The 24,750-nt window shown below is 45.3% G+C and overlaps 1 protein-coding gene and 1 long non-coding RNA gene across 6 annotated transcripts in view; one reads left to right on the top strand and one right to left on the bottom strand.

Moving 5' to 3' along the window:
• Positions 1–21,597, top strand: part of LOC148028254 (uncharacterized) — a 346,086-nt gene extending 324,489 nt beyond the window's left edge. For all 5 annotated transcript variants that reach the window (XM_087690038.1, XM_087690039.1, XM_087690041.1 and 2 more), the window contains 7 exons: positions 1,557–1,709; positions 1,828–2,178; positions 2,273–2,377; positions 2,709–3,209; positions 20,456–20,608; positions 21,048–21,363; positions 21,462–21,597. In XM_087690038.1, coding sequence (XP_087546164.1) covers positions 1,557–1,709; positions 1,828–2,178; positions 2,273–2,377; positions 2,709–3,209; positions 20,456–20,608; positions 21,048–21,363; positions 21,462–21,583 — 1,701 coding nt within the window. In that variant the 3' untranslated portion in view covers positions 21,584–21,597. The remainder of the gene's footprint in view (positions 1–1,556; positions 1,710–1,827; positions 2,179–2,272; positions 2,378–2,708; positions 3,210–20,455; positions 20,609–21,047; positions 21,364–21,461) is intronic.
• Positions 1,706–21,296, bottom strand: LOC148028255 (uncharacterized). The gene is made up of 3 exons (XR_015692709.1): positions 21,166–21,296; positions 20,828–20,865; positions 1,706–1,890 (listed from the first exon to the last, which is right to left on the bottom strand). It is a non-coding gene; the product is annotated as an uncharacterized LOC148028255 (long non-coding RNA).
• Positions 21,598–24,750: the final 3,153 nt, after the last annotated feature.

Here is a 24,750-nt window from a genome sequence, read left to right as displayed (position 1 = left end):
TACCTAGCTGTCATTACAAAGCTCATTGCCAATCAGAGAAAGATTCTTTTGCATCTCAAATAGACTCCTTGACAAATGCAGCAAAAGCAAATATCTTGTTCTTGCTTACACCACTTCGAGGATTTGATGATATGCAGCTAGAAAATAGTGGCATGCTCCCTAATCCATGTAGGAGAAATGATAGGCCAATAAACTGCTTTAGCAGTTACTGTTGGCAAAGGCAATGGCCTGCCACCAGCGAAGCATATTGCAGGCTCCAATCCACCAATCTACATGGACTCAAGCTCACAAATACACTAAGAATCGGTCCAGCAAGGTGCAAGCAGTGGAGCAACCTAGTTTGATCATGCCTTGTTTAGCCAAAAGAGTGCGCACAAGCAATGGACCATCCAGACATCTCCATAAGAAGAACTCTTGATTTGAGAAATAAGTGATTACCCTTTCACAGTGGGGAAAAACTTATATGGATATTTGGAATTTTTCCCAATGCCTTGAGATCCTGCTGACATTTCTTTTATTGGCTATGATACTGCGCATTGTGAGCTATGTGGAGATCCCAGAATCATACTTCTTTGGAGGTCATCCGTTGACTTTTTTGACGGTCTTTGTTTGACTGTATTTCTCTTCATGGGATGGACCGCCAATAGTGTTTGCACTTTTCCCAGTGTTTTTAAAATGCGTTATCAATAAGGATGCAAAATAAGATAACTAAGAGTTTCCCACATCCTTAATGCAGGTTGAGATGAATATGACTCTGTGATGCATCAGCACAGCAATCACCTCCATTGCCAGTGGGGAAACCCATATTGCAAAGCATATGCATCCATTTTGCTATGCAGCTCAATAATCTTCATTATAAATTATTATGAACATGGGCCATAATTATAGACTGGTCACTCAACTACCTGCAAGTTTATGCTTTAGCCATAACCCATGCTATAGCATCCTTATACGATACCTTCCATCCAGTCTCCAAATACCCCACTATGTTTGTTGATGGGTCAATTTGTCTGGGCCACAAAAACCAATCAGAGAAGGCAGTCAGTTATTTGCGTCCGACCCTGAGTAGAGGACACCTTCTCATATATACAACAAATCACATAACCTAATTTAGATGACACCAGGTATTTTCGTAGCTTCAACAATGAAACTCACTAAACAATGTCACAACCACATAACATTAAAAACACATCTTGTTTACAGCATTTGGCAGAGAAGTGTCTTCATACAAATTTCGTATGCAACCTCCCACTAAGGCACAAAATCCATTGTGTTACATGCACACCTCCATCAAAAGTAACACACAAGCACATGGAAAACATGTCTTTGATTCCTCTGAATAGATACAGATAACGACACCAGTTGATTAGATTGTGGCTGTCTTTAGATGAATGGTAAGGTAAGACCACATTGTGTTCGTTCTTTCTTGGTTCTGTAAAGTAATAAACTAAAACCAAACCCGTGCTATTGCAGTGTGAGTGAGACACGCATACTAATAACAGATTGTAGCACACTCAGCATCTTTTTGGCTTGTTAACATTGACTGGATTATTCAGGTATCACTGGGGCAAGGTCAAGGACCCAAAGCTGAACGGCTTCTTGAATTAGGAATGGAGAGAGGAATGTGGGTGTGTCTTCAGAATTGTCACCTGTCTCAATCTTGGATGCCATCTCTTGAAAGAATTGTTGACAATATTGATCCTGAGAAGGTAACAGATGGTACAAGTAATTAAAGCAGATTGTGAAAAACAAATTTTGCCAATGTTCACTAGTGAAACATCTTATTTTTAACATGTTTAGGTTACTTAAACCATCTCCTTTATCCAGATACACAAGGATTTTCGCCTTTGGTTGACTAGCATGCCCAGTCCAGATTTCCCAGTGTCTATCCTGCAGAATGGTGTTAAAATGACTTTAGATCCTCCAAAAGGGTTAAAATCTAACCTTTTGAGGTCTTATCTTCGATACACAGACAAATATTTAAATGATTGTGCAAAGCCAGACGAATGGAAGAAGTTTGTGTTTGCAGAATGTTTGTTTCATGCAGTTATCCAAGAGAGAAGAAAGTTTGGTGCTTTAGGCTGGAATATTAGATACGAGTTCACAGATGGAGATCTGTATATTTGCCAAACTCAAACACGAATGTTCTTGAATGAGTATGATGAAATCCCTTACAAGGTACATCAGAGGATCTCTGTCCCCCTTCAAGACCAATCAGAGAGACAAATGTCTGCTCTTATCTCTCAATATCAATAACATCACACATGTGCAGGTCATCCGATTCTTGTGTGGGGAGATCAATTATGGTGGTCGAGTAACAGATGACAAGGACAGACGGCTGATAAACAATCTTCTGCTTAAGTTCATCATCCCTGAGGTCTTTTTGTTTCCTTAACACATAATGACTAGAAGCATCTATATGACAAATGAGCGATCAAATCCTGTACTTATCTGAGAGAGAGAGAGAGAGAGAGAGAGAGAGAGAACTTTTTTGTGGCGTGTCACCTTTTGTTTGGTTGGCTTGAAGGCCTGATGTAAATATCTCCATACATTAATATACACTTATTCACAAAAAAAAAGTTAACTTTTTTTCGTAAATGAATGCAATTATCTTTTACAGAAAAACAGAGAGAGAGAGAGAGAGAGAGAGAGACTGTTTACGAAGAAAAAAGAGAGAGAGAGACTGACAGGTCTTTTGCGGAGTGCAGATTGTTTCAGAGAAAAGTTATCATTTCAGTGAGTCAGGAGTCTATTACATTCCAGAGGCAACTAATGTGAATACTTTCGTATCTTACATTAAAGAGCTTCCTCTAGTACCAAAACCAGAGATATTTGGCCTTCATGAAAATGCAGACATCACTTGTGATCAGAATGAGTCATATGATGTTTTCCATACCCTGCTATCATTTCAACCTAGAGAAAGGGCTTCAAGCACAGGTGGAATGACAAGAGAGGAAACTATTGAAAAATCCTGTCAAGAAATTCTTGCTATTTTACCCGCCCCATTTGATGTTGAGGCAGTTCTACAGCAATATCCAACTATGTATACAGAAAGCATGAACACAGTGTTAACGCAAGAATGCATTCGTTACAATGGTTTGCTGGTCACTATGAAAGCAACTCTTCGAGAAGCACTAAAAGCACTCAAAGGCCTGGTAATGATGTCACCTGATTTGGAAATGCTTTGCAGCAGTGTTTTCAACAATCAAGTGAGCATTCTCTCTTTTCTTTTCATAAAAGCTAATCGTATCAATTATGAAAAAAGTACAAGATTACATGGTCGCAACGCTGGCTCTCTCTCTTTTTTTTTCGTGAAGATAATTGAATTAAGTAGTAAATATTTACATCAGACCATCAGGTCAGCATTGAAAATAACAGACATGAAGGAAAGTCTACACCGACTCTTAACACACAAATGTCACACTGAAAGTACAGCTGGTGTGGAGCGAACAGTATCCAGCCAGGGAGCAGCAATATCAGGAAGAACCAGATCAGCAGACACCATAGAGGTGATTTGCCACAACACTAAACCCGGAATTCGGGCCACATGACCATGAATACCAAATACAAAATCAAAAATGAAGGCATTCCGAATATGCCAAATATGCCACAAGGCTATCCATCTAAGGAAATGGAAAAGGCAGGAATAATCTGAACTCAAAGAGGTCATGGAGGTCATCTTCCCCAAGATCCACAAACGAGCTGATATCCCAAAGGAAGACATTGAAAGAACCGGATGAGTCGCCAAATTGTCTCATCCGGTTCTTTCAATGTCTTCCTTTGGCAGAAAAGATAACATTGAAAGAACCGGATGAGTCGCCAGGGCAAAGAAGAGAGGGCTCAAAGGACAACCCTGTCTCACTGAGCGTGCAAGGACAAATGGCTCTGTAACACCACCATTGAGCATAACACACAAAGAAGCCGCAACACTAATGGTGTAGATCAATCGGGACATCCGAGTACCAAAACCCATAGCAGACATAATTTCTGCAATGAAAGACCAGTCTAAATAGTCAAAAGCCTTTTCCAGATCCAATTGAATCAATACCACTTCCTGACTAGAGTGCCTTGCATAGTCAATAGCCATTTGCACATTTAAGAAATTATGCAGAATGTTGCGGCCTTTAATAAAACCATATTGAAGAGGATGCACAATAACTGGAAGGTGCTTATGGAGCTAATTCGCCAACACTTTGGAAAAGATTTTATACATCGAACCCATCAAAGAAATAGGTCTCCAATGTTGCAACATTGACAGCGAAGGAACCTTTGGAAGCAGTTTGATAAGGCCTTCTTTCCATGATGAAGGCATGACCCCTGTTTCCCAAACCTCCTGAAACATAGCCACCAATGGTTCCACCAGTTGGAAGGCCTTCTTTCCATGATGAAGGCATGACCCCTGTTTCCCAAACCTGCTGAAACATAGCCACCAATGGTTTCACCAGTTGGGTAGCCGAGCTCTCAAAGAATTCATTGGTGAGACCATCCCAACCAGGACTTTTATCCTTAGGCAAGTGTAACAAAACATCCATAACCTCCTCCTCACAAATATCTACCTCCAAAGTAGTTTGCATATGAAGTGGAACCTGATGGCGGACCAGATCATAGAAGACTAAGTGTGCATGCGTAACCTTGTCAGAAGGCGACGGGGAAGAAGCAAGAAGATCTAAAAAATAATTTCTGCACATATTAACAATGGTCTGCGGGTCAATGACCATTCGACCTTCTGAATCCTGGAGTCTAGTCATATTCTCTCGAGCAGGAGAAACATGCAATGCGCAAAAGAACTTATGAGTTTGACAAGCACTATCTTGCAAATTGTCAGTCAAATTGTGCAGTTTGGCGTGCTGATAAGATTTCAATTGAAATTCTTTAATAAGATCAGCCAAACGCATCTCCAGTGACAGCAAAAATTCATCATCTGGGGTGTCCACCAGCAGCAAACAAACCAAAGCCAGTAAGTCCTCCGCTGCGTGTCGACGCCGCTGACAAAGAGAGGCATGATGAATCCCATACTGCCGAGCAATCCGCTGCACATTAGAGAGCAGACGTTCAAAGGAAGCCGTGCCCTCAGAGGCGAAGTCTAATAAAAATCTCTCAATCAACTACTGCATATAGCCCTGAAAGATTGGATGCTTCAAATAAGACGAGTTGAAACGTAAAGGGAGTCTATCCAACAACTGCATAAAAGGTGCAATGGGTTGTGCAAGTATCTCAAGCTGGAGAGGGAAATGGTCCGATAAGGCATATTGGTGTAAGACTTTCATTTCCAACATCTCAGGAAAAAAATCATCTTGCATGATGTATATTCGGTCCAACTGCGACCATGTAGTTGCATACTGTGCGGAATGAAACCTATAGCTTAGAACCACTAGAAAGACTGTTGCCCCCTCCTATATGTAATCATCTGCACTAGAGGGACATTGGGCTGCTGTCATCTGCTTTTAGAGGGCTCCAAACTATTGTCACATGCTGTAGGACTGATCCTTGGTGGTTGCACTTGCTCTCTAACAACTCCTCTCATAATGGCTGGAATGGACTTCCACCAGCCCTTAAAAACGTTTTTTCACTTGCATGGGCAAGTTTTTCCCAAGTAGCAACCTTCTAATCTAATTTTCCAGCATTATCCAGCTCAATTCTGAAAATTACTTTAATAATTATGCTAGTGCTCAAAAAATTAATTTCACCAACCAATAATTGAATTGGCTAGGCCAATTTGTCTTCCAAGTATCCTTGAGCAATTATTGACCTTTAGATTAGAATTATTTAATTATTTAATACCTAGTCTTCCATGTCACCATTGACATTAGTGGTGGCCAATAAATTAGTCTAGGCCCAAATTTGACACCAGGTACCATCTACTACTTTGTCAGGCATAACTTATTACAACTTTTGTCTTTGACACCCATTACATCCTCGGGGTTCTTGGCCTATTACCATAAAATAACTGCCATGTACATCACATGTGCTAAACAACCTTGCACATTTGATCAATAACTTAATCAAATGGCTGTCCAGCCCTAGCAAATCTACTGATGGTGATGCTTTAGCCAACTTTGTGGAGAAGGACTATGCATTTCTCACATGCAGTTTTGATTCTTTGATGGTTGATTTAACAGTAGATTGGATCACATCTATGTCATGCATGATGATGTCTTTATGCCACAAGTCTTAGAATGCAAGTCTTGCAAAGATAAACCTTGTCGAACCATTTTCCTATGCAGTTTGAGATGCTTGCATGGTCGATGGTTCCATTGTTTGAGAGGAGCTCATCCAATTGTGTTTTGAACGTGTCTTATTTGAAACCATTGTGTTTGAGAGGATCTACATTTCAATGAAACCTACATTTACCATTGGATGAGCTTCCATTGTGTTTTGAACGTGTCTTATTTGAAGTATCCTATTTTCAATGGTTATATAGAGCAACTGCTTGATCAATTCGTGTCTAATTTCTAGTGAAGAGGAGCTCATCCAATGGTAAATGTAGATCAACCAATAATCTTGGTAACCATACAAATTCCACTGTTGCCGTGAAGGTTTCCCTGTACTTATTCTCACAAGATGAGGTAACCATTGTAGGCTATTTCTTGCTTAGCCATGAAATGCATGAGCGGCCCAGAAAGAAAGTGTCCACTAGTAGATTGCCTAGTGTCTACATTACTAGCCCAATTTGAATCAGTGTAAGCCTGTTAGTGCAACTCTTCCTCTTGGCAAATAATGATGCATGTGATTGAGTACCTTGCAAATATCTGAAGATCCACTTAACAACTTGCCAATGTATGGCGTATGGGTTATGCATATATCTATTCACCTGAAATAGTGCATACTAGAATCCCCGGTCCAATGGACAAAGCCAAGACCAAAGATCTTGTTCAAAATATTCAAAGCAAGCTCTTGCCAAACACGACTCTCAAGGGCATCCATCACCGAATGCTCCAAGGTAGACTGCGATACATTAGTACACATAATGAAATCTCCCATTAAAAAATCTGATCTACCAAGTGCCAAACAGGCTACCAATCTATCCCACAAGCCTAATCTAGACAAGGAATCATTTGGGGCATATAGGCCCACCAACCATAGGACCTCCCATTCGAACATGATTTCAACCACTAGAAAATGACCATACCTGTCATTCTTGATCAAGATTGGTTGAAATCTCTCATGAACAACCATGAGCACACCAGAGTAATGGTGTGCAAAGCCTTCAGCATAAAACAAGTAAAACCTATAGCAGTCCACAATCTTGCCTACATCATCATGACTCTTATGCTCAACGACACAAAACATTTCATTGATTATCATGCAGAATGTGCCACATGTCGTGCTGCTTAGTGCACAAGCAAATGCCACGCACATTCCAAGTGGCAACTTTCATATTTGTTTAGGGAAAGATCAAACCCAAGGCTGGTTTTGCCTCAATTTAACTTTTTGTGCTAGCAATTCAAGAGTCACCTTGTCAAGAAAATCACCCAGCACTGAAAATGTGTTCATCCTCTGACTTGTCGATTTTGAGGTAAAGGGATCCTCTCTCTTTTTTGGGGCAGACCTTGGATAATGGTGACCCCATGGCGTAATCACCTTATCCCATGTGTCAAAGGCAAGTCTTGCCAGCGGATCTTTAAAATGGTCTGTAGAACCTTTCGCTACAAAAGGTGTCCAAGGGGTAGAAGAGACCGTCGCCCAGCTTCCAAAACATCGTCTTGATCCTGAACATGGAAGGTTTCGCGGTTATGCTAGACATAATCTCCCAGTAATATATTAAATCTTGTGATTCCTCGATGGTAAACATGACCTATGCATAGGAGCATGGCAGGTGATCATCTAGCAAAGGTTCCTCGTGGTCTTCCATCAAAGCATTAGAAGCATGTTTGCTGCATTTGACTGGTGGTTGCACATCAAGACCGAGTTGAACTTTAGAATAGGGGACCGCCATCTCAATACATCGAACCATTTCTTCCCCTTCTTCAACATCTGAATCAGGCCCCAAAGCCTCCACCACCTAATCAATAAAAGTGGTGTTTAATTCAGACATGAATGCTGTAGCAACAAATTACATGGGTTATGTTCGCCAAATCATCTGACTTATCTCTGCTCTGCTCTCTCTCTCTTTTTGTAAAAGGTAATTGTATTAATTACGAAAAAAAGGTACAAGTTTACATGATTACATGATTACAAAATACATGAGGGCCCTAGGCCAACGTGTGTAAAATCCCAGTACCAATCCACGAAAAAGGTTACACAAATCATGGCAAAGACCCAAAGGCAATTGCCATATGCCAGGGGAGCAAGTCCTCCCGAGGGAGCAAGTCCGAGTGCCGAATGAGATCTATCTGCCAATGCTAAGGCGGGCAATGTGTCTCGGTACATTAGAGGCCGAATCAAAGAGAAAGGCATTCCGCGTGGTCCAAATGTGCCATCATCCCCAGTATCTAAAAAAGTGGAATGGGGTAACTGTGGGGTATCTTCACATGTAACTGTGGCGGTGTGGGGTAGTTTGGGCGCACAAAAACCCAATCGAAAGGAGTTAGTGAGGACCCCACCACTGCGTGCCAAACTTGTGACAAGAGTGACCAGATATTTTTGGCGAGCGGGCAAGAAAGAAAACGATGTCGGGCCGATTCCACAGTAGTGGTACAGAAGAAGCAATTGCCATTCGAGATTCTACGCTTGGAAAGGGCCGAGGCAAGAGGAAGACCACCAATCATTACCCACCAAAGAAAGACCTTGCATTTGAAAGCTGTCTTATTCAACCAGCCCTCCATCACAGTTGCCTTCCACCATGACTGCAATTTCTGCAATCCCCATAGAGTATTAGCTTTCACACCCAGCCATTGATGATCTTTAATGAGAAGATGATACACCTGATTAGCAAAGGCCTTTTCCAGACTCAGCCGGCCTGCAAGGTAACAGTCCTGCCAAGGACGATGGGCAGGAAAGGGTTGCCTACCCCGAAGCACCGACAAAAGCTGTTCCCATAAATCACGGTATCCGTGCGGAATCCTGAAAAGTCTCCTGGCAGTACGAAACGATGCGAGGACATTGCGAGTGGCAAGGGTAGCATCTGCAACCAAAGTTACACCCAAATGGGCCATGCGGTTAAATCTTGGTCTGAGCTGATGTTTGTCTTCCCATGAAAGTAATCTCGAGACTGCCAACAATTCCAGTTGAAAGGAGTTAGTATGCAAGCGCTCCCCCACTGGATGCCAACGAGCCTTTTGGAGCACCACTTTCCAGGAGCCCACCAAATGCAGTAACAGAGAGGAAGAGGGACTGGAAAATCGAGTGTTTGCATTAAGGACATGCCACCAGGAGCCCCGAAGTCATGTATTACCATGGCGTAGCCCACTATCCTCAAGGAAATAACGGGCTATAATGGTCCACGGGTGATGATCCACACACATGGCGCGAAAAAGAGACCAACGAAGAGCCAGCATATGAGTTTCAGCATCCAAAATAGCTCCACCACCCATGCATTTAGGGGTACATGTATGTGACCATGAAATCCACGAAATACCTGCTTGCAATGAATACTTCTTCCATAACATGAAACGAATGGGGCGAGTGAGAACCTTCAAAGTAGTAGGAGTCCACGGCAGCAATGGCAAGAAATATGTTAGCATTGGCAGCATAATTGTCTGAGCCACTTTGAGGCGAACATGGAATGGCCACGCTTGCGACTTCCAATACATAAACTTCACTGTCAGTTTTTGTGAAATCCACTCCAGTAGTTCCTTTGGCCGAACATCCACCCCCAATGGGTATCCAAGATGCCTGACAATGGAGCCACGGGAAACAACCTGGCCAGCCTAATGACTGTAAATCAGGCTCCGTGCAACTGAGTATGGCTGATTTAAAGGCATTGATGCGAAGACCAGAAGCATGACCAAAAAGCGTCCAAACATCTAATGCCTTTCGAATGTTGTCCTTGTCCACCCGCAAAATCATAATCAGCCAGAGATTGGCTAATGAAGTGCTGTCCCAAAGGAAGGGACAAACCAGCCAGCTGAGCAGAAGTTCCCATTGAAGATAACATTGAAAGAACCGGGTGAGTCGCCAGGGCAAAGAAGAGAGGACTCAAAGGGCAACCATGTCTCACCGAGCATGCAAGGACAAATGGCTCTGTAAACCCACCATTGAGCATAACTCGTGAAGAAGCCGCAGCACTAATGGTGTAGATCAATCGGGACATCCAAGTACCAAAACCCATAGCAGACATGAGTTCTGCAATGAAAGACCAATCTAGATAGTCAATAGCCTTTTCCAAATCCAATTGAATCAATACCACTTCCTGACTGGAGTGCCTCGCATAGTCAATAGCCATTTGTACATTTAAGATATTATGCAGAATGTTGCGGCCCTTAATGAAACCATATTGGAGAGGATGCACAATAGCTGGAAGGTGCTTGTGAAGCCAATTCACCAGCACTTTGGAGAAGATTTTATACATCGAACCCATCAAAGAAATTGGTCTCCAGTGTTACAGCATTGACGGCGAAGGGACCTTTGGAAGCAGTTTGATAAGGCCTTCTTTCCACGAGGAAGGCATGACCCCTGTTTCCCAAACCTGCTGAAACATTGCTGCCAATGGGTTCACCAGCTAGGTGGCCGAGTTTTCAAAGAATTCATTGTTGAGACCATCCCAACCAAGACTTTTATCCTTAGGCAGATGTAACAAAACATCCATAACCTCCTCCTCGCAAATATCTGCCTCCAAAGTAGCTTGTATATCAAGTGGAACCTGTTGGCGGACCAGATCATAGAAGATCGAGCGTGCATGTGTAACCTGGCTAGAAGGTGACGGAGAAGAACCAAGAAGATCCATGAAATAATTTCTGCATATATTGACAATGGTCTACGGATCAGTGACCATGCGACCTTCTGAATCCTAGAGTCTAGTCATATTTTCTCGAGCAAGAGAAGCATGCAAGGCGCGAAAGAACTTATGAGACTGATAGGCACTATCTTGCAATGTGTCAGTCAAGTTGTGCAGCTTGGCGTGCTGATAAGATTTCAACTGAAATACTTGAATAAGATGAGCCAAACGCATCGCCAGTGACAACAGAAATTCATCATCTGGGGTGTCCACCAGCAGCGAACGGACCAAAGCCAATAAGTCCTCCGCTGCATGTCGACGCCGCCGACAAATAGATGCATGATGGATCCCATATTGCCGAGCAACCTGCCGCACATTAGAGAGCAGCCGTGCAAAGAAAGCCAAGCCCTCAAAGGCGAAGTCCAATAAGAACCTCTCCATCAATTTCTGCATATAGTCCTGAAAGATTGGATACTTCAAATAAGACGAGTTGAAACGTAAAGGGAGTCTATCCAGCAACTGCATAAAAGGTGCAATAGCAATTGTGCAAGCATCTCAAGCTGGAGGGGGAAATGGTCCGACAAAGCATATTGCTACAAGACTTTCATTTCCAGCATCTCGGAAAGAAAATCATCCCCCCTACATGATATGCATTCGGTCCAACCACGACCAAGTAGTTGTATATTGTGCGGAATGAAAAGTAAACCCTGAAGAAGAAGGGTGGAGCCAAGACCAAAGATCTTACTCAAGTACGTAAAGAGCAAAGGCATCCCACACCCGGCTTTCCGGAGCATCCATTACCGAATGCCCTGAAGTGGACTGAGAAGAGTCAACATACATTTGAAATCTCCTATCACAAAACCCCTTCTGCCAAGTGACATGGAGCTCTGCAAAGTCGTCCAAAGATCCCGTCGGGATGTGGGATCATTCGAAGCATAGAGGCCCAGCAACCATAAAATCTCTCCTTTAAATAAAACTTCGATTACCAGAAAGCGGCCCTGTACATCACTTTTAATAAGAACAGGCTGGTATTTCTCATGGACAATCATAAGCACGCCCGAATAGTGCATAGCATGTATCCCTGCATAAAACAGGCGGAATCCATGGCAATCCACAACCTTTCCTGCTTCACCGTGACTCTGCTCAACTGCACACAAGACATCCCACTGGTTCTCATGCAAGACAGTCCACATGGCATGTTACTTATGACGAGAGCAAATGCCTCGCACATTCCACGTGGCTATCTTCATATATCTTCAAAAAAAAGAATCAGGAATGAGGCACCCGTTGCCTCGATTTCACCTTTTCCGCGAGAGCATCCAGGACACCCTCATCCAGAAAATCAGCTAACACTGCAAAAGAATTCTAGCGGCCCGCTTCAGAGGTAGATGGAATAACCACTACCTTGGGAGTGGAACGGGGATAACGACAATCCCAGGGTGTAATCACATTACCTCTAGTATCAAACGTCAGCTTAGCAGGTGGGCCCTTTGAACCGTCTGTATAGACTTTCCTTATAGACTGATTATGGGGGATTGAAGGAGCCATAGTACGCGCAGCATGCTGTGAAGAGAACATTTCTTTCCTGCGCATATACGTGCGCACAGAATCTTGTGAAGCATCAGGCCCAGAATCCGGCCTGTATCCAACTTTTTACTTTTTTTTGAACGTGCCTCGATCCAATCATTGCTACGGGAATCCAAACCGAGGACCTGTTGTTTACCTTTATCCACAACATTAGGTGGCTGAGGGGCCTCCTGCGCCGGGGCATCAAGCACCATGTCATCCTTAGGCAGCACAACATGCGCATCATCGGAAGACGGTTGTCTCTCTGGGCATTCGGCCATAAAGTGCCCCAATTTACCACATGAAAAGCAGTGTCCTGCAAAGTTGCCCCATTTCAAGCGAAAGTGCAAATGATGTATACCAGAGCAATTGAGGCGAAGCCACACAGGCCTTTTCCTCGCCGTGTCCCATAACATGCATAAACGGTTTCGATTCATAGCCCTTAGGCTTGGGGGAACCAGCACCGTTCCCACAACTACCATCGTATTCTTTAACAATGGCCAATAGACCGCCAGACAATTTTCCACTTCCACCCACACCGGGCATTCTCGTTAAAGCAAGCACTGGAAGTCTGCCATAGGGCGCCATGGCACAGCATGGACCAAGCGGCGATCAAAGAATAATGGCAACTTGGACAGGAGCTCAGCCCGATGTGTCTCTGATTTCAGCAGCACCTCATGAAAGCCACGGGGTCCAAGAAAGATCTCCTCAACACACTCCCCTTGCAATAAATGGTGCAGCCATTGGCAAATATGGGAAAGCATTGGGATCTTGCCCGTGAAGAAAAGTATAACGGCACGTTCATAAAACACCAAAAAAGATTGCAAGACTGATTTCGGGTCGACCGTGGCTTCCAACACTTCATCAGTTCCCGAGTCAGAAAAAGTTTGATGATTATGCTGGACATAATCGCCAAGCAGAGTATTGGCAAAGTCCATCAAATGCTCCCAGTCAATCTCCTACGAATCCACAGGATCAAAGGCCACCTGCGCATAGGAACGTTCCTGAGGGCCCATTGTCTCATCAGAAGTATGCTTGGAGCGTTTGCTCGTAGGCAGCAGGTCAGAACCAGAAGGCATCTCCTCCGTGCACGGCACCATATCCTCTGGCTCCTCTGTATCAGAATCAGGGCCAAAGGCTGCCACCGTCCGGTCTATAAAATCCATATCCAGGCCAGCCATACTACTGTCCTCTCTCTCTCTTTTTTTTTTTCGTAAAAGGTAATTGAATTAATTACGAAAAAAGGTACAAGATTACATGATTACATGATTACAAGAGACACGAGGGCCCTAGCCCAACGTGTGGGAAATCCCCGTACTAATGCGATAAAAAGGTTACACCAATCATGGCAACGACCCAAAGGCAATTGCCATATGCCAGGGATGCAAATCCTCCCGAGGGAGCAAGTCGGAGTGTCGAATGAGATCTAGCTGCCAATGCAAGAGCCCTTTAAGCCTGGCAATATGTCTCAGTACATTAGAGGCCGAATCAAAGAGAAAAGCATTGTGCGTGGTCCAAATGTGCCAGCATCCCCAGTATCTGAAAAAGTGAAATAAGATCTGCATATGTAACTGTGGCGGTGTGGGGTACTTTGGGCGCACAAAAACCCAATCGAAAGGAGTTAGTGAGGACCCCACCACCGCGCGCCAGATTTGCGACAAGAGTAACCAGATATTCTTGGCGAGCGGGCAAGAAAGAAAACGATGTCGGGCCGATTCCGTAGTAGTGGTACAGAAGAAACAATTGCCATTCGAGATTCGACGCTTGGAAAGGGCCGAGGCAAGAGGAAGACCACCAATCATTACCCGCCAAAGAAAGACTTTGCATTTGAAAGGTGCCTTATTCAACCAACCCTCCATCAGCGTCGCCTGCCACCATGACAGCGATTTCCGCAGTCCCCAAACAGTATTAGCTTTCACACCTAGCCATTGGTGATCTTGAATGAGAAGATGATACACCTGATTAGTAGAGGCCTTTTCCAGACTCAACCGGCTTGCAAGGTCCCAGTCTTGCCAAGGACGATCCACAGCCAGGGCAGGAAAGGGTTGCCTACCCTGAAGCTCCAACAAAAGCTTTTCCCATAAACCACAGTATCCGCGCGGGATCCTGAAAAGTCTCCTAGCAGTCCGAAACGATGCGAGGACATTGCGAGTGGAAAGGGTAGCATCCGCAATCGAAGTCACACCTAAACGGGCCATCCGGTTAAATCTCGGTCTGAGCTGATGTTTGTCTTCCCATGAAAGTAATCTGGATACTGCCAACAATTCCAGCTGAAAGGAGTTAGTCTGCAAGCGGTCCCCTACTAGATGCCAACGGGCCTTTTGGAGCACCACTTTCCAAGAGCCGACCAAGTGCAGTAACAACAAGGAAGAGGGACTGGAAAATCGAGAGTTAGCATTAAGGACATGCCACCAGGAGGCCCGAAGCCGTGTGTTACCATAGCGTAGCCCGCTGTCCTCAAGAAAATAACGGGCTATGATGGTCCACGGGTGATGATCCACACACATGGCACGAAAAAGAGACCAACGAAGAGCCAGCATATGAGTTTCTACATCCAAAATAGCGCCACCACCCATGCGTTTAGGGGTACATGTATGTGACTATGAAATCCATGAAATGCCTGCCTGTAGGGAATCCTTCTTCCATAGCATGAAACGAATGGGATGAGTGAGAGCCTTCAAAGTAGTAGGCGTCCACGGCAGCAATGGCAGGAAATACGTTAGCATTGGTAGCATAATTGTCTGAGCCACTTTGAGGCGCACATGGAATGGCCACGCTTGCGACTTCCAATACATAAACTTCGCCGCCAGTTTTTGTGAAATCCACTCCAGTAGGTCCTTTGGCCATACATCCACTCCCAACGGGTATCCAAGATGCCGAACAATGGATCCACGGGAAACCACCTGGCCTTGCCACCCTAATGACTGTAGATCAAGCTCCGTGCAACTGAGAATGGCCGACTTAAAGGCATTGATGCGAAGACCAGAGGCCTGACCAAAGAGCGTCCAAACATCTAATGCCTTTCGAATGTTGTCCCTGTCTGCCCGCAAAATCATAAAGGTGTCATCAACCAAAGATTGGCTAATGAAGTGCTGCCCCAAAGGAAGAGACAATCCTGCCAGCTGAGCAGAAGCCGCCATTGAGGATAACATTGAAAGGACCGAGTGAGTCGCCAGGGCAAAGAAGAGAGGACTCAAAGGGCAACCCTGTCTGACCAAACGTGCAAGGACAAATGGCTCTGTAACCCCACCATTGAGCATAACTCTTGAAGAAGCCGTAGCACTAATGGTGTAGATCAATCGGGACATCCGGGTACCAAAGCCCATAGCAGACATGAGATCTGCAATGAAAGACCACTCCACATAGTCAAACGCCTTTTCCAAGTCCAATTGAATCAATACCACTTCCTAACTGGAGTGCCGCGCATAGTCAATAGCCATTTGCATATTCAAGATATTATGCAGAATGTTGCAGCCCTTGATGAAACCATATTGGAGAGGATGCACAATAGCTGGAAGGTGCTTGTGAAGCCGATTCGCCAGCACTTAGGAGAAGATTTTATACATCGAGCCCATCAAAGAAATTGGTCTCCAGTGTTGCAGCTTTGACGGCGAAGGGACCTTGGGAATCAGTTTGATAAGGCCTTGTTTCCATGAGGAAGGCATGACCCCTGTTTCCCAAACCTGCTGACACATGACCGCCAATGGCTTCACCAACTGCGTGGCCGAGTTCTCAAAGAATTCATTGGTGAGACCATCCCAACCAGGACTTTTATCCTTAGGCAAATGCAACAAAATATCCATAACCTCCTCCTCGCAAATATTCGCCTCCAAAGTGGCTTGCATATCAAGTGGAACCTGCTGGCGGACCAGATGATAGAAGACCGAGCAGGCATGCGTAACCTGGCTAGAAGGCGAGGGAGAAGAACCAAGAAGTTCCATAAAATAATTTCTGCACATAGTGACAATGGTCGGCGGATCAGTGACCATACGACTTTCCGAATCCTGGAGTCTAGTCATATTTTCGCGAGCCGAAGAAGCATGCAAGGCGCGAAAGAACTTATGAGACTGGCAGGCACTATCTTGCAATGTGTCAGTCAAGTTATGCAGCTTGGCCTGCTGATAAGATTTCAATTGAAATACTTGAATAAGATGGGCCAAACGCCTTTCCAATGACAACAGAAAATCATCATCTGGGGAATCCACGAGCAAGGAACGGACCAAAGCCAGTAAGTCCTCTGCTGCATGTCGACGTCGCCGACAAAGAGAGGCATGATGAATCCCGTACTGCTGAGCAACCCGTTGCACATTAGAGAGCAGCCGTGCAAATGTAGCCAAGCCGTCAGAGGCGAAGTCCAATAAGAACCTCTCAATCAATTGCTGCATATAGCCCTGAAAAATTGGATGCTTTAAATAAGAGTTGAAACGTAAAGGGAGCCTATCCAGTAACTGCATAAAAGGTGCAATAGATTGTGCCCGCATCTCAAGCTGGAGGGGGAAATGGTCCGACAACGCATATTGCTGCAAGACCTTCATTTCCAACATCTCGGGAAGAAAATCATCCCCTTGCATGATATACATTCGGTCCAACCGCGACCAAGTAGTTGCATATTGTGCGGAATGAAAAGTAAAGCCTAAAAAAGAAGGGTGAAGCCACGACCAAAGATCTTGCTTAAGCACGCGCAAAGCAAAGGAATTCCACACCCGGCTTTTCGGCTTATCCATTACCGAATGCCCTGAAGTGGACTGAGAAGAGTCAACACACATATTGAAATCTTCCATCAAAAACCCCCTTCGACCAAGTGACATGGAGCCCTGCAAAGTCAACCAAAGATCCCGTCGGGATGCGGGATCATTCGGAGCATAGAGACCCAGCAACCATAAAATCTCTCCTTCAAATAAGACTTCGATTACCAGAAAGCGGCCCTGCACATCATTTTTTACAAGAACAGGCTGGTATTTCTCATGGACAATCATCAGCACGCCCGAATAGTGCATAGCATGTGTCCCTGCATAAAACAGACGGAAGCCATGACAATCCACAATTTTCCCTGCTTCAGCGTGACTTTTGTGTTCAACTGCACACAATACATTCCACTGGTTCTCGTGCAAGACAGTCCACATGGCATGTTGCTTATGGTGAAAGCAAATGCCTCGCACATTCCACGTGGCTATCTTCAAAAAAGGAAGTCAGGAACGAGGCGCCTATTGCCTCGATTTTACCTTTTCCGCGAGAGCATCTAGGACACCCTCATCCAGAAAATCAGCCAATACTGCAAACGAATTCTGGCGACCTGCTTTAGAGGTAGAAGAAAAATCCACTGCCTTGGGAGTGGGGCGGGGATAACGCCGATTCCAGGGTATAATCACATTACCTTTTGTATCAAACGCCAGCTTAGCAGGTGGGCCCTTGGGGCCATCGGTACAGGCTTTCCTTGTAGACTGATTACGGGGGGCAGACGGGGCCACAGCCAGCTGTGAAGTGAACATTTCTTTCCTGCGCATATACGTGCGCACGGAATCCTGTGAAGTATTAGGCCCAGGATCCGCCAGGCCTGTATCCAACTTTTTACCTTTTATTTTACGTGCCTCAATCCAATCAATGCTACAAGAATCCAAACCCAGGACCTGTTGTTTGCCTTTATCCACGACATTTGGTGGCTGAAGAGCCTCCTGTGTCGGGGCATCAAGCACCATGTCATCCTTAGGCAGCACAACCTGCGCATCCTCGAAAGAGGGTTGCCTTTCAGGGCATTCGGCCATGAAATGCCCCAATTTACCACATGAAAAGCAGTGGCCTGCAAAGTTGCCCCATTTCAAGCGAAAATGCAAAGAATGCATGCCAGAACAATTGAGGGGAAGCCACGCAGGCCTTTTCCTGGCTGTGTCCCATAACATGCATAAACGGTTTCGATTCATAGCCCTGAGGCTTGGGGGCACCAGCACTGTTCCCACAACGGCCATCGCATCCTTCAACAGTGGCCAAAAAACCGCTGGACAATTTTCCACTTCCACCCATACCGGGCATTCTCGTTGAAGCAGACGCTGGAAATCACCCATAGGGCGCCATGGTACAACATGGACCAAGCGGCGATCAAAGAATAATGGCAGCTTGGACAGGAGCTCAGCTCGATGTGTTTCCGATTTCAACAGCACCTCATAAAAGCCGCGAGGTCCAAGGAAGATCTCCTCAACACACTCCCCTTGCAATAAATGGTGCATCCACTGGCGAATATGTGAAAGCACTGGGATCTTGCCAGTGAAGAAAAGTATAACTGCACGGTCATAAAACACCGAGAAGGACCGCAAGACTGATTTCGGGTCCACCGTGGCTTCCAGCACATCATCAGTTCCCGCGTCAGAAAAAGTTTCATTGTTGTGCTGGACATAATCGCCAAGCAGAGTATTGGCAAAGTCCAGCAAATGCTCCCAGTCAATCTCCTGCGAATCCACAGGATCAGAGGCAACCTGCGCATAGGAACGTTCCTGAGGACCCATTGGCTCGTCAGAAGTATGCTTGGAGCGCTTGCCCGCAGGCGGCAGTTCAGAACCCGGAGGCATCTCCTCCATGCAGGGCACCATATCCTCCGGCTCCTCTGTATCAGAATCAGGGCCAAGGGCTGCCACCGTCCGGTCTAGAAAATCCATATCCAGGCCAGCCATACTGCTTCCTTAGCTCTGCACGCGGACATAAAGCAGGGGACCACAGGCGAACAGGCGTGCACTCGTTCAGGCATCTCTCTCTCTCTCTCTCTGTGTACAGATCAGGGGGCACTTTGGTCGAGGCGTTGCTTCTCTGATGACTGTGGAGATTAGGGTTGACAACAGCTGTGCGCCGCTGCAGAGAAGAACAAACGCGAGCACGCGGACCCGCGGACAGGACAATCGTCGAACCAAAATGGGTGTCTGCAGGCGTGGCAGCGTGACAGGACAGGAGACAGGCACAACAGAAGCCGGGACGAGGCAACACGGCGCACAGGACCAGAACGCGAAGAACAAGGCCTGACGAAACTGCAGGGCGACGGCGGCAGGGACCCCGACCCCAGGAGTGGCGAAGCGGTGCAGGCGGCAGGTCACGACAGGGTGCAGGTAACATCACGACAGGGGGCAGGTGACGAAACGGGGCAGGCGCAGGCGGCAGGTCACGTCACGACAGGGCGCACGCTCTCTCTCGCGACAGGGCGCCTGCCATCGTACTCTCCCGTTCTCTCTCTCTCTCTCTCTCTCTCTCTCTCTCTCTCTCTCTCTCTACAGATCAGTGGGCATGCTGTCCGGGACGCTGCCTCTCTGACGACGGTCAGGTTTAGGGTTTACAGGAGCTGGATGCCGTTCTTCAGGCCCTATGTGAAAACTCTCTGCACAGGTGCAGTAGCTGTGAACCGTCTTCTGGCTCTCGCAGTCGTTCAGTGAAGACGCCACAGGAAGGAAGGAGGACAAACTGCAAGTCGACCAGTAGTATATTCAGGGACGGCAGGGGCAGGTAAAGTTTTACAGGCAGGGCAGGTGTGACCCTCTGCAGGACTGAAAAGAGGAAGGAAGACTGCGCACGACCCTCCTCAGGCACTGTTGCTCCTGATCTGTGACTGCCGCAGCCCTGTGGAAACGCAGATCCCACACAACTGCAGGACGACTAGGGTTGTTCAGCTCGATTACAGGCAGAACACGATTGCGCACTGGCGGGCACGGGCGTCGACGGCGAGTTCTGAGCCTCCACAGGTAGACGCCCGCGTGCAGGAGGACGCTCGCAGGCAGGACGCGACAATACAGGCGATTTAGGGCTTCGTCAGACGGCGCAGGGACAGCACGCTAACGACCGCCATCTCCACGTGCTTCTCTCTCTCTCTCTCTCTCTCTCTCTCTCTCTCTTCGTAAAAGGTAATTGTATTAATTACGAAAAAAAGGTACAAGTTTACATGATTACAAGATACACGATGGCTCTCTCTCTCTCTCTGTCTCTCTCTCTCTCTCTCTCTCTCTCTCTCTCCATTCTATATGCAAATCTTTGTTTAATTGCTCAAAGTAGAGATCCAGTTAATGTGTCAAATCTGACTCTCTGTATTTTTCATTTGATTAGGTCCCAGACTCATGGGCAAGTAAAGCTTATCCTTCCTTGAAGCCTCTCTCCGCCTGGGTGGCTGATCTACTGCAAAGGACAGATTTTATTCAAAAGTGGATTGACAATGGAGCCCCTGCTGTGTATTGGATATCTGGATTTTTCTTTCCCCAAGTAAGCTTCCATTAAGTTCATGAACTTATTAGTTTCTTTGTACACTATCTCCCAGGCAAAGGCCTGGTTCACTCCAGAATCAAAGTAGCATAGGTCATTTGTTTCTGCTTCTAGGTTGGAAGATCCCATTCATGCATCAAATACCAAAGCGATTTGCTTTTCCACTAATAATTTCAGAGGCATCTTTAGTATCACACAGAAAAGTAATATACAAGGTACCTGATAAAGCACCTCATTACTCCCAGGTTCTCTTTAATCTGCAAATACCATAGAAACTGTCATTGCAAAATGCATCTTGGATAAATGAAAATTGTTGTATTTGTGTTTCCTGGGCCAACTATGGTAACAGATTGGAAGTTGTGTGAAATCCTATATAGTTTTTAAGCCATCCAGCTGCCTTCACTGCCAGAGCGGCTCACAGAGTCAATTTACAATGCAGGCCTTCCTAACAGGAACACTGCAGAACTTTGCAAGAAAATACAAATATCCAATTGATACAGTTGGATTCAATTTTGTTATCAAGGACAATCAAACAGTTAAGATGCTCGCCAAGCCACCTGAAGATGGATGTTATATTCGAGGTTTGTATCTCGAAGGATGCCGCTGGGACTATGAAAAACATATGTTGACAGAATCAAGACCTAAGGAGCTGTACACAGAGCTTCCAATTGTTTGGCTGAAACCTGTACGGTTCAGGAAAGCTCCTGATTCTGGTATCTACGAGTGTCCTGTGTACAAGACATTGCTACGAGCAGGTCTCTCTCTCTCTCTCTCTCTCTCTCTGTCTGTGCGTGCGCATGTGCGCACAACGCCTCTCTCTCTTGCTATATCTTACAAAAATGGACTTCTGCAGGAACCTTGTCCACAACTGGTCACTCCACAAATTTTGTGATGCACATAGAGCTACCAAGTGACCAACCTCAGGCCCATTGGATCAATCGAGGAGTTGGACTCTTCACATCTCTTGCTTATTAAGTGAAAACAGTCCGGAGGATCGAAATCAACATTAAAATGATCACTCTCTCTATCTGTTTCTCCGGAGGAATAACAAACCAAGGCACCCACACTTCCTACGGCAGCTTCCGTGTATACAGTTGGTTTAGCTTTACATGGTAGATTCAACGAGCATTCGGCTGCAGGGCAAAATGCGAGATGTAAAGTAGGTCATTTGTGTACTGCCTCGCAGCACTAGCCAACTTATTTTCCTTCAGACAAATCACCATCTTGTAGTGGCCTAAACAAACAAGATGATGTCATCACGAGGCCGGTCAACATAACAGTGTAGCGAGAGAAAAGAGTTTTTTTTTTCCTGGTTAACAATGAGGTTTTCACATTAGCCAGTAGTAATGGTCAAAGAGTTACTTCAAGTGAGGGAATGATCTCACCATGGACAATAACAAGTTGAAATTTTGAAACGGCCTACCTTCAATGTGTTGCTGGTCATGCTTGCTATCGCACTTCACATGGTGTGAATCATTCCAAAGCTCACAAGGTTACGCCTCGCTCACTTCACTTTTTGTGAGGAAAAAGCTTTTTCTCAAAATAATTACTTTTCAAATATGTGTTCTTTATGGAACACCGACATTTGTAGGAGAATATTGTTAATGTGCATAGCATCCAAGTTGGAATGGGTGCCATTACTTTTTTATAGACAAGAAACCCTAATAACGAAGCTCTCTCTCTCACTTTAGGTTGTCTTAGTTCTCATTGAAGATGGCATAATGCATGGTTTTCTCCTTGCAAATGGCATAGCCCATATCACACCATATGGATTTGTGAGCCTTGAGAGTAACTCTAACAACCTATGATTGTGTGAGAAAGTCTTTATTATAAATGAGGGAGTACTCAAAGTATATGTGCCACTATTAGATTAATCTATTTCACCTAACATGAAGTCCCACTTCATGCATAACAATGTGGAAACATTGGATATAGATGGTACCCTTTGTACACTATATTATTATACTTTGTTCAATATAAAAGCAGCATCCTTTCCTTAGTTTATGAATATATGAGTACAGGGATACCCAATTAATAGGATTTACGCATGCATACATCTAGGCTCTCTCTCTCTCTCTCTCTCTCTCTCTCTCTCTCTCTCTCTCTCTCTCTCTCTCTCTCTCTCTCTCACATTTATCAACATGATTTTCACTTAAAAGTGGTAGGACTATTGTAGCGCAAGACAAAAGGGTACATGCTTCAATGAAATTTAGATACCCGCGTCAAGTACCCAAGTGGTCCAAGCTAGCATTCAAACCACTTGAATAAAACCAACATGTCTCAAGTAAACCTTAGCAATTGCATTGTGTGAAGATCAAATAGTAGAAACAATGATGAGCTACGATGAACATTGTCTACCCTCATGTATGTAGTTCTATTATTCAATTTATTCGTTTAGATTAGCTAGTTAATAAATGCATTGTCCAGTAATAATTGATCAATGATCAATGTTGAGGTGGATGAATGCATTGTCTAGCAATTGTAGGTGATGTCCCTAGCTTGAGCTGCATTAGAACCGACCTAGGAGCCAACACCCAACTATATACACATAATGGGATGTGTGGTGGGGTAGTACCTCTTTTTACATAATCGTCCACCCTTAACGAATAATCAAGGACACCCAAAAGGTTGCAATAGCAATGCTATAATTCCCCTAGCTATGGTCTATGTTGTTACTAGTGAGTATATATCTCAAGCTTGGTAGTTCCCTTCTTGTTCATGTGGATGATGTTGTTGTGGATCACTTTATTTATGGGGGCTAAAGTGAATTTTCTTAAAAGTGACTCAAATGTATACATTTTAAAGCATTTAGAAAAGTCCATAGATGACATAAATAAGAACAAAGACTCCAATAGCAATATATGATTTAAATATACTTTCAACTCACTAAGAGAGGTAGCCCATTAGTTAGATTAGAAACCACATTTTACAAAGTGCTAGCATACTCATCTTTTTTGGAGAGCTTATGGCCATAAAAGCCATGGTATCATTAGAGGAGAGTCATGCTTTGAGGTTGAGGAACTAAGACACAATAAGACGAAAATGTTCGAGGGGAGGAAGCTCTCAAAGTCATGAGGTGTAGTAGCTTGGTAGAGAGGCATGCTGTGTGAGCTTGTGGTTGAGGTGAATCTCTTCAAGCATGTGAGGTGGATTGAAGACTTGTTTGGGAGGGGGGAGGGGAAAAGAGAGAGAGAGGAGAGAGGGAGAGACACATTAACAATGCACATGTGGATGCCAAGTGGACAAAAAGAGAAACGCATTGATAAAACGCTCAAGGCATCTTTTGAATTCAAGCCTTTCTCACTGGAAAAAAAAACTCATGAGATATTGAATCTAGAGAAAAACGTGCCAGGTTTAGAATCATTCTACACTTGCCATGTAGGCTTGGTATTAGGTGTGGTAAATTTGTGAATTATAAGATAATGCGTGGGCAACCCAATCATGTGAGTGATTAAACCACTTACGTTTCTCTATCCTGAATCATGTGAGTAATTAATGGCACCTCGTCCGCTCACTCTCACTTTCACTTTCATGGGCACCAAGCAAGAGCAGGCAGCAGGCAGCAGGAGAGCGGAGCAGGCAGCAGTCAGGAGAGCAGAGCAGGCAGCAGTCAGGAGAGGAGGCAGCAAGCACGAGCAGGTCAGTCCTCTCTCTCTCTCTCTCACGCACACTGCCACACACACTCTCTCTCTCCAATTGACACGGTCTCCAGTCCTACTGCCATGCTCGCATGGTCTCCAATCGACAGGACCACGTGGCACGCAGCCGGGTGCGCCACGCAATCCGACAGCGCCACATAGTCCGCAGCAACAGTGCGGCGCTCAACGTGCGGCAGCCGGCGGTCAGGGCCCAGTCAGGGATAGCCGGTCAAGGGACAAGCAGACAGCAGTCAGGAGAGGAGGCAGCAAGCACGAGCAGGTCAGTCTTCTCTCTCTCTCTCTCTCTCTCACGCACACTGCCACACTCTCTCTCTCTCCAATTGGCACGGTCTCCAGTCCTACTGCCATGCTCGCATGGTCTCCAATCGACAGGACCACGTGGCACGCAGCCGGGTGCGCCACGCAATCCGACAGCGCCACATAGTCCGCAGCAACAGTGCGGCGCGCAACGTGCGGCAGCCGGCGGTCAGGGCCCAGTCAGGG

This window comes from Lygodium microphyllum, chromosome 12 (assembly GCF_053477565.2).
Source record: "Lygodium microphyllum isolate KBCC chromosome 12, Lygodium_microphyllum_v1.1.10, whole genome shotgun sequence".
NCBI lineage: Eukaryota > Viridiplantae > Streptophyta > Polypodiopsida > Schizaeales > Lygodiaceae > Lygodium > Lygodium microphyllum.
This window is presented reverse-complemented; position numbering and strand designations above follow the sequence as displayed.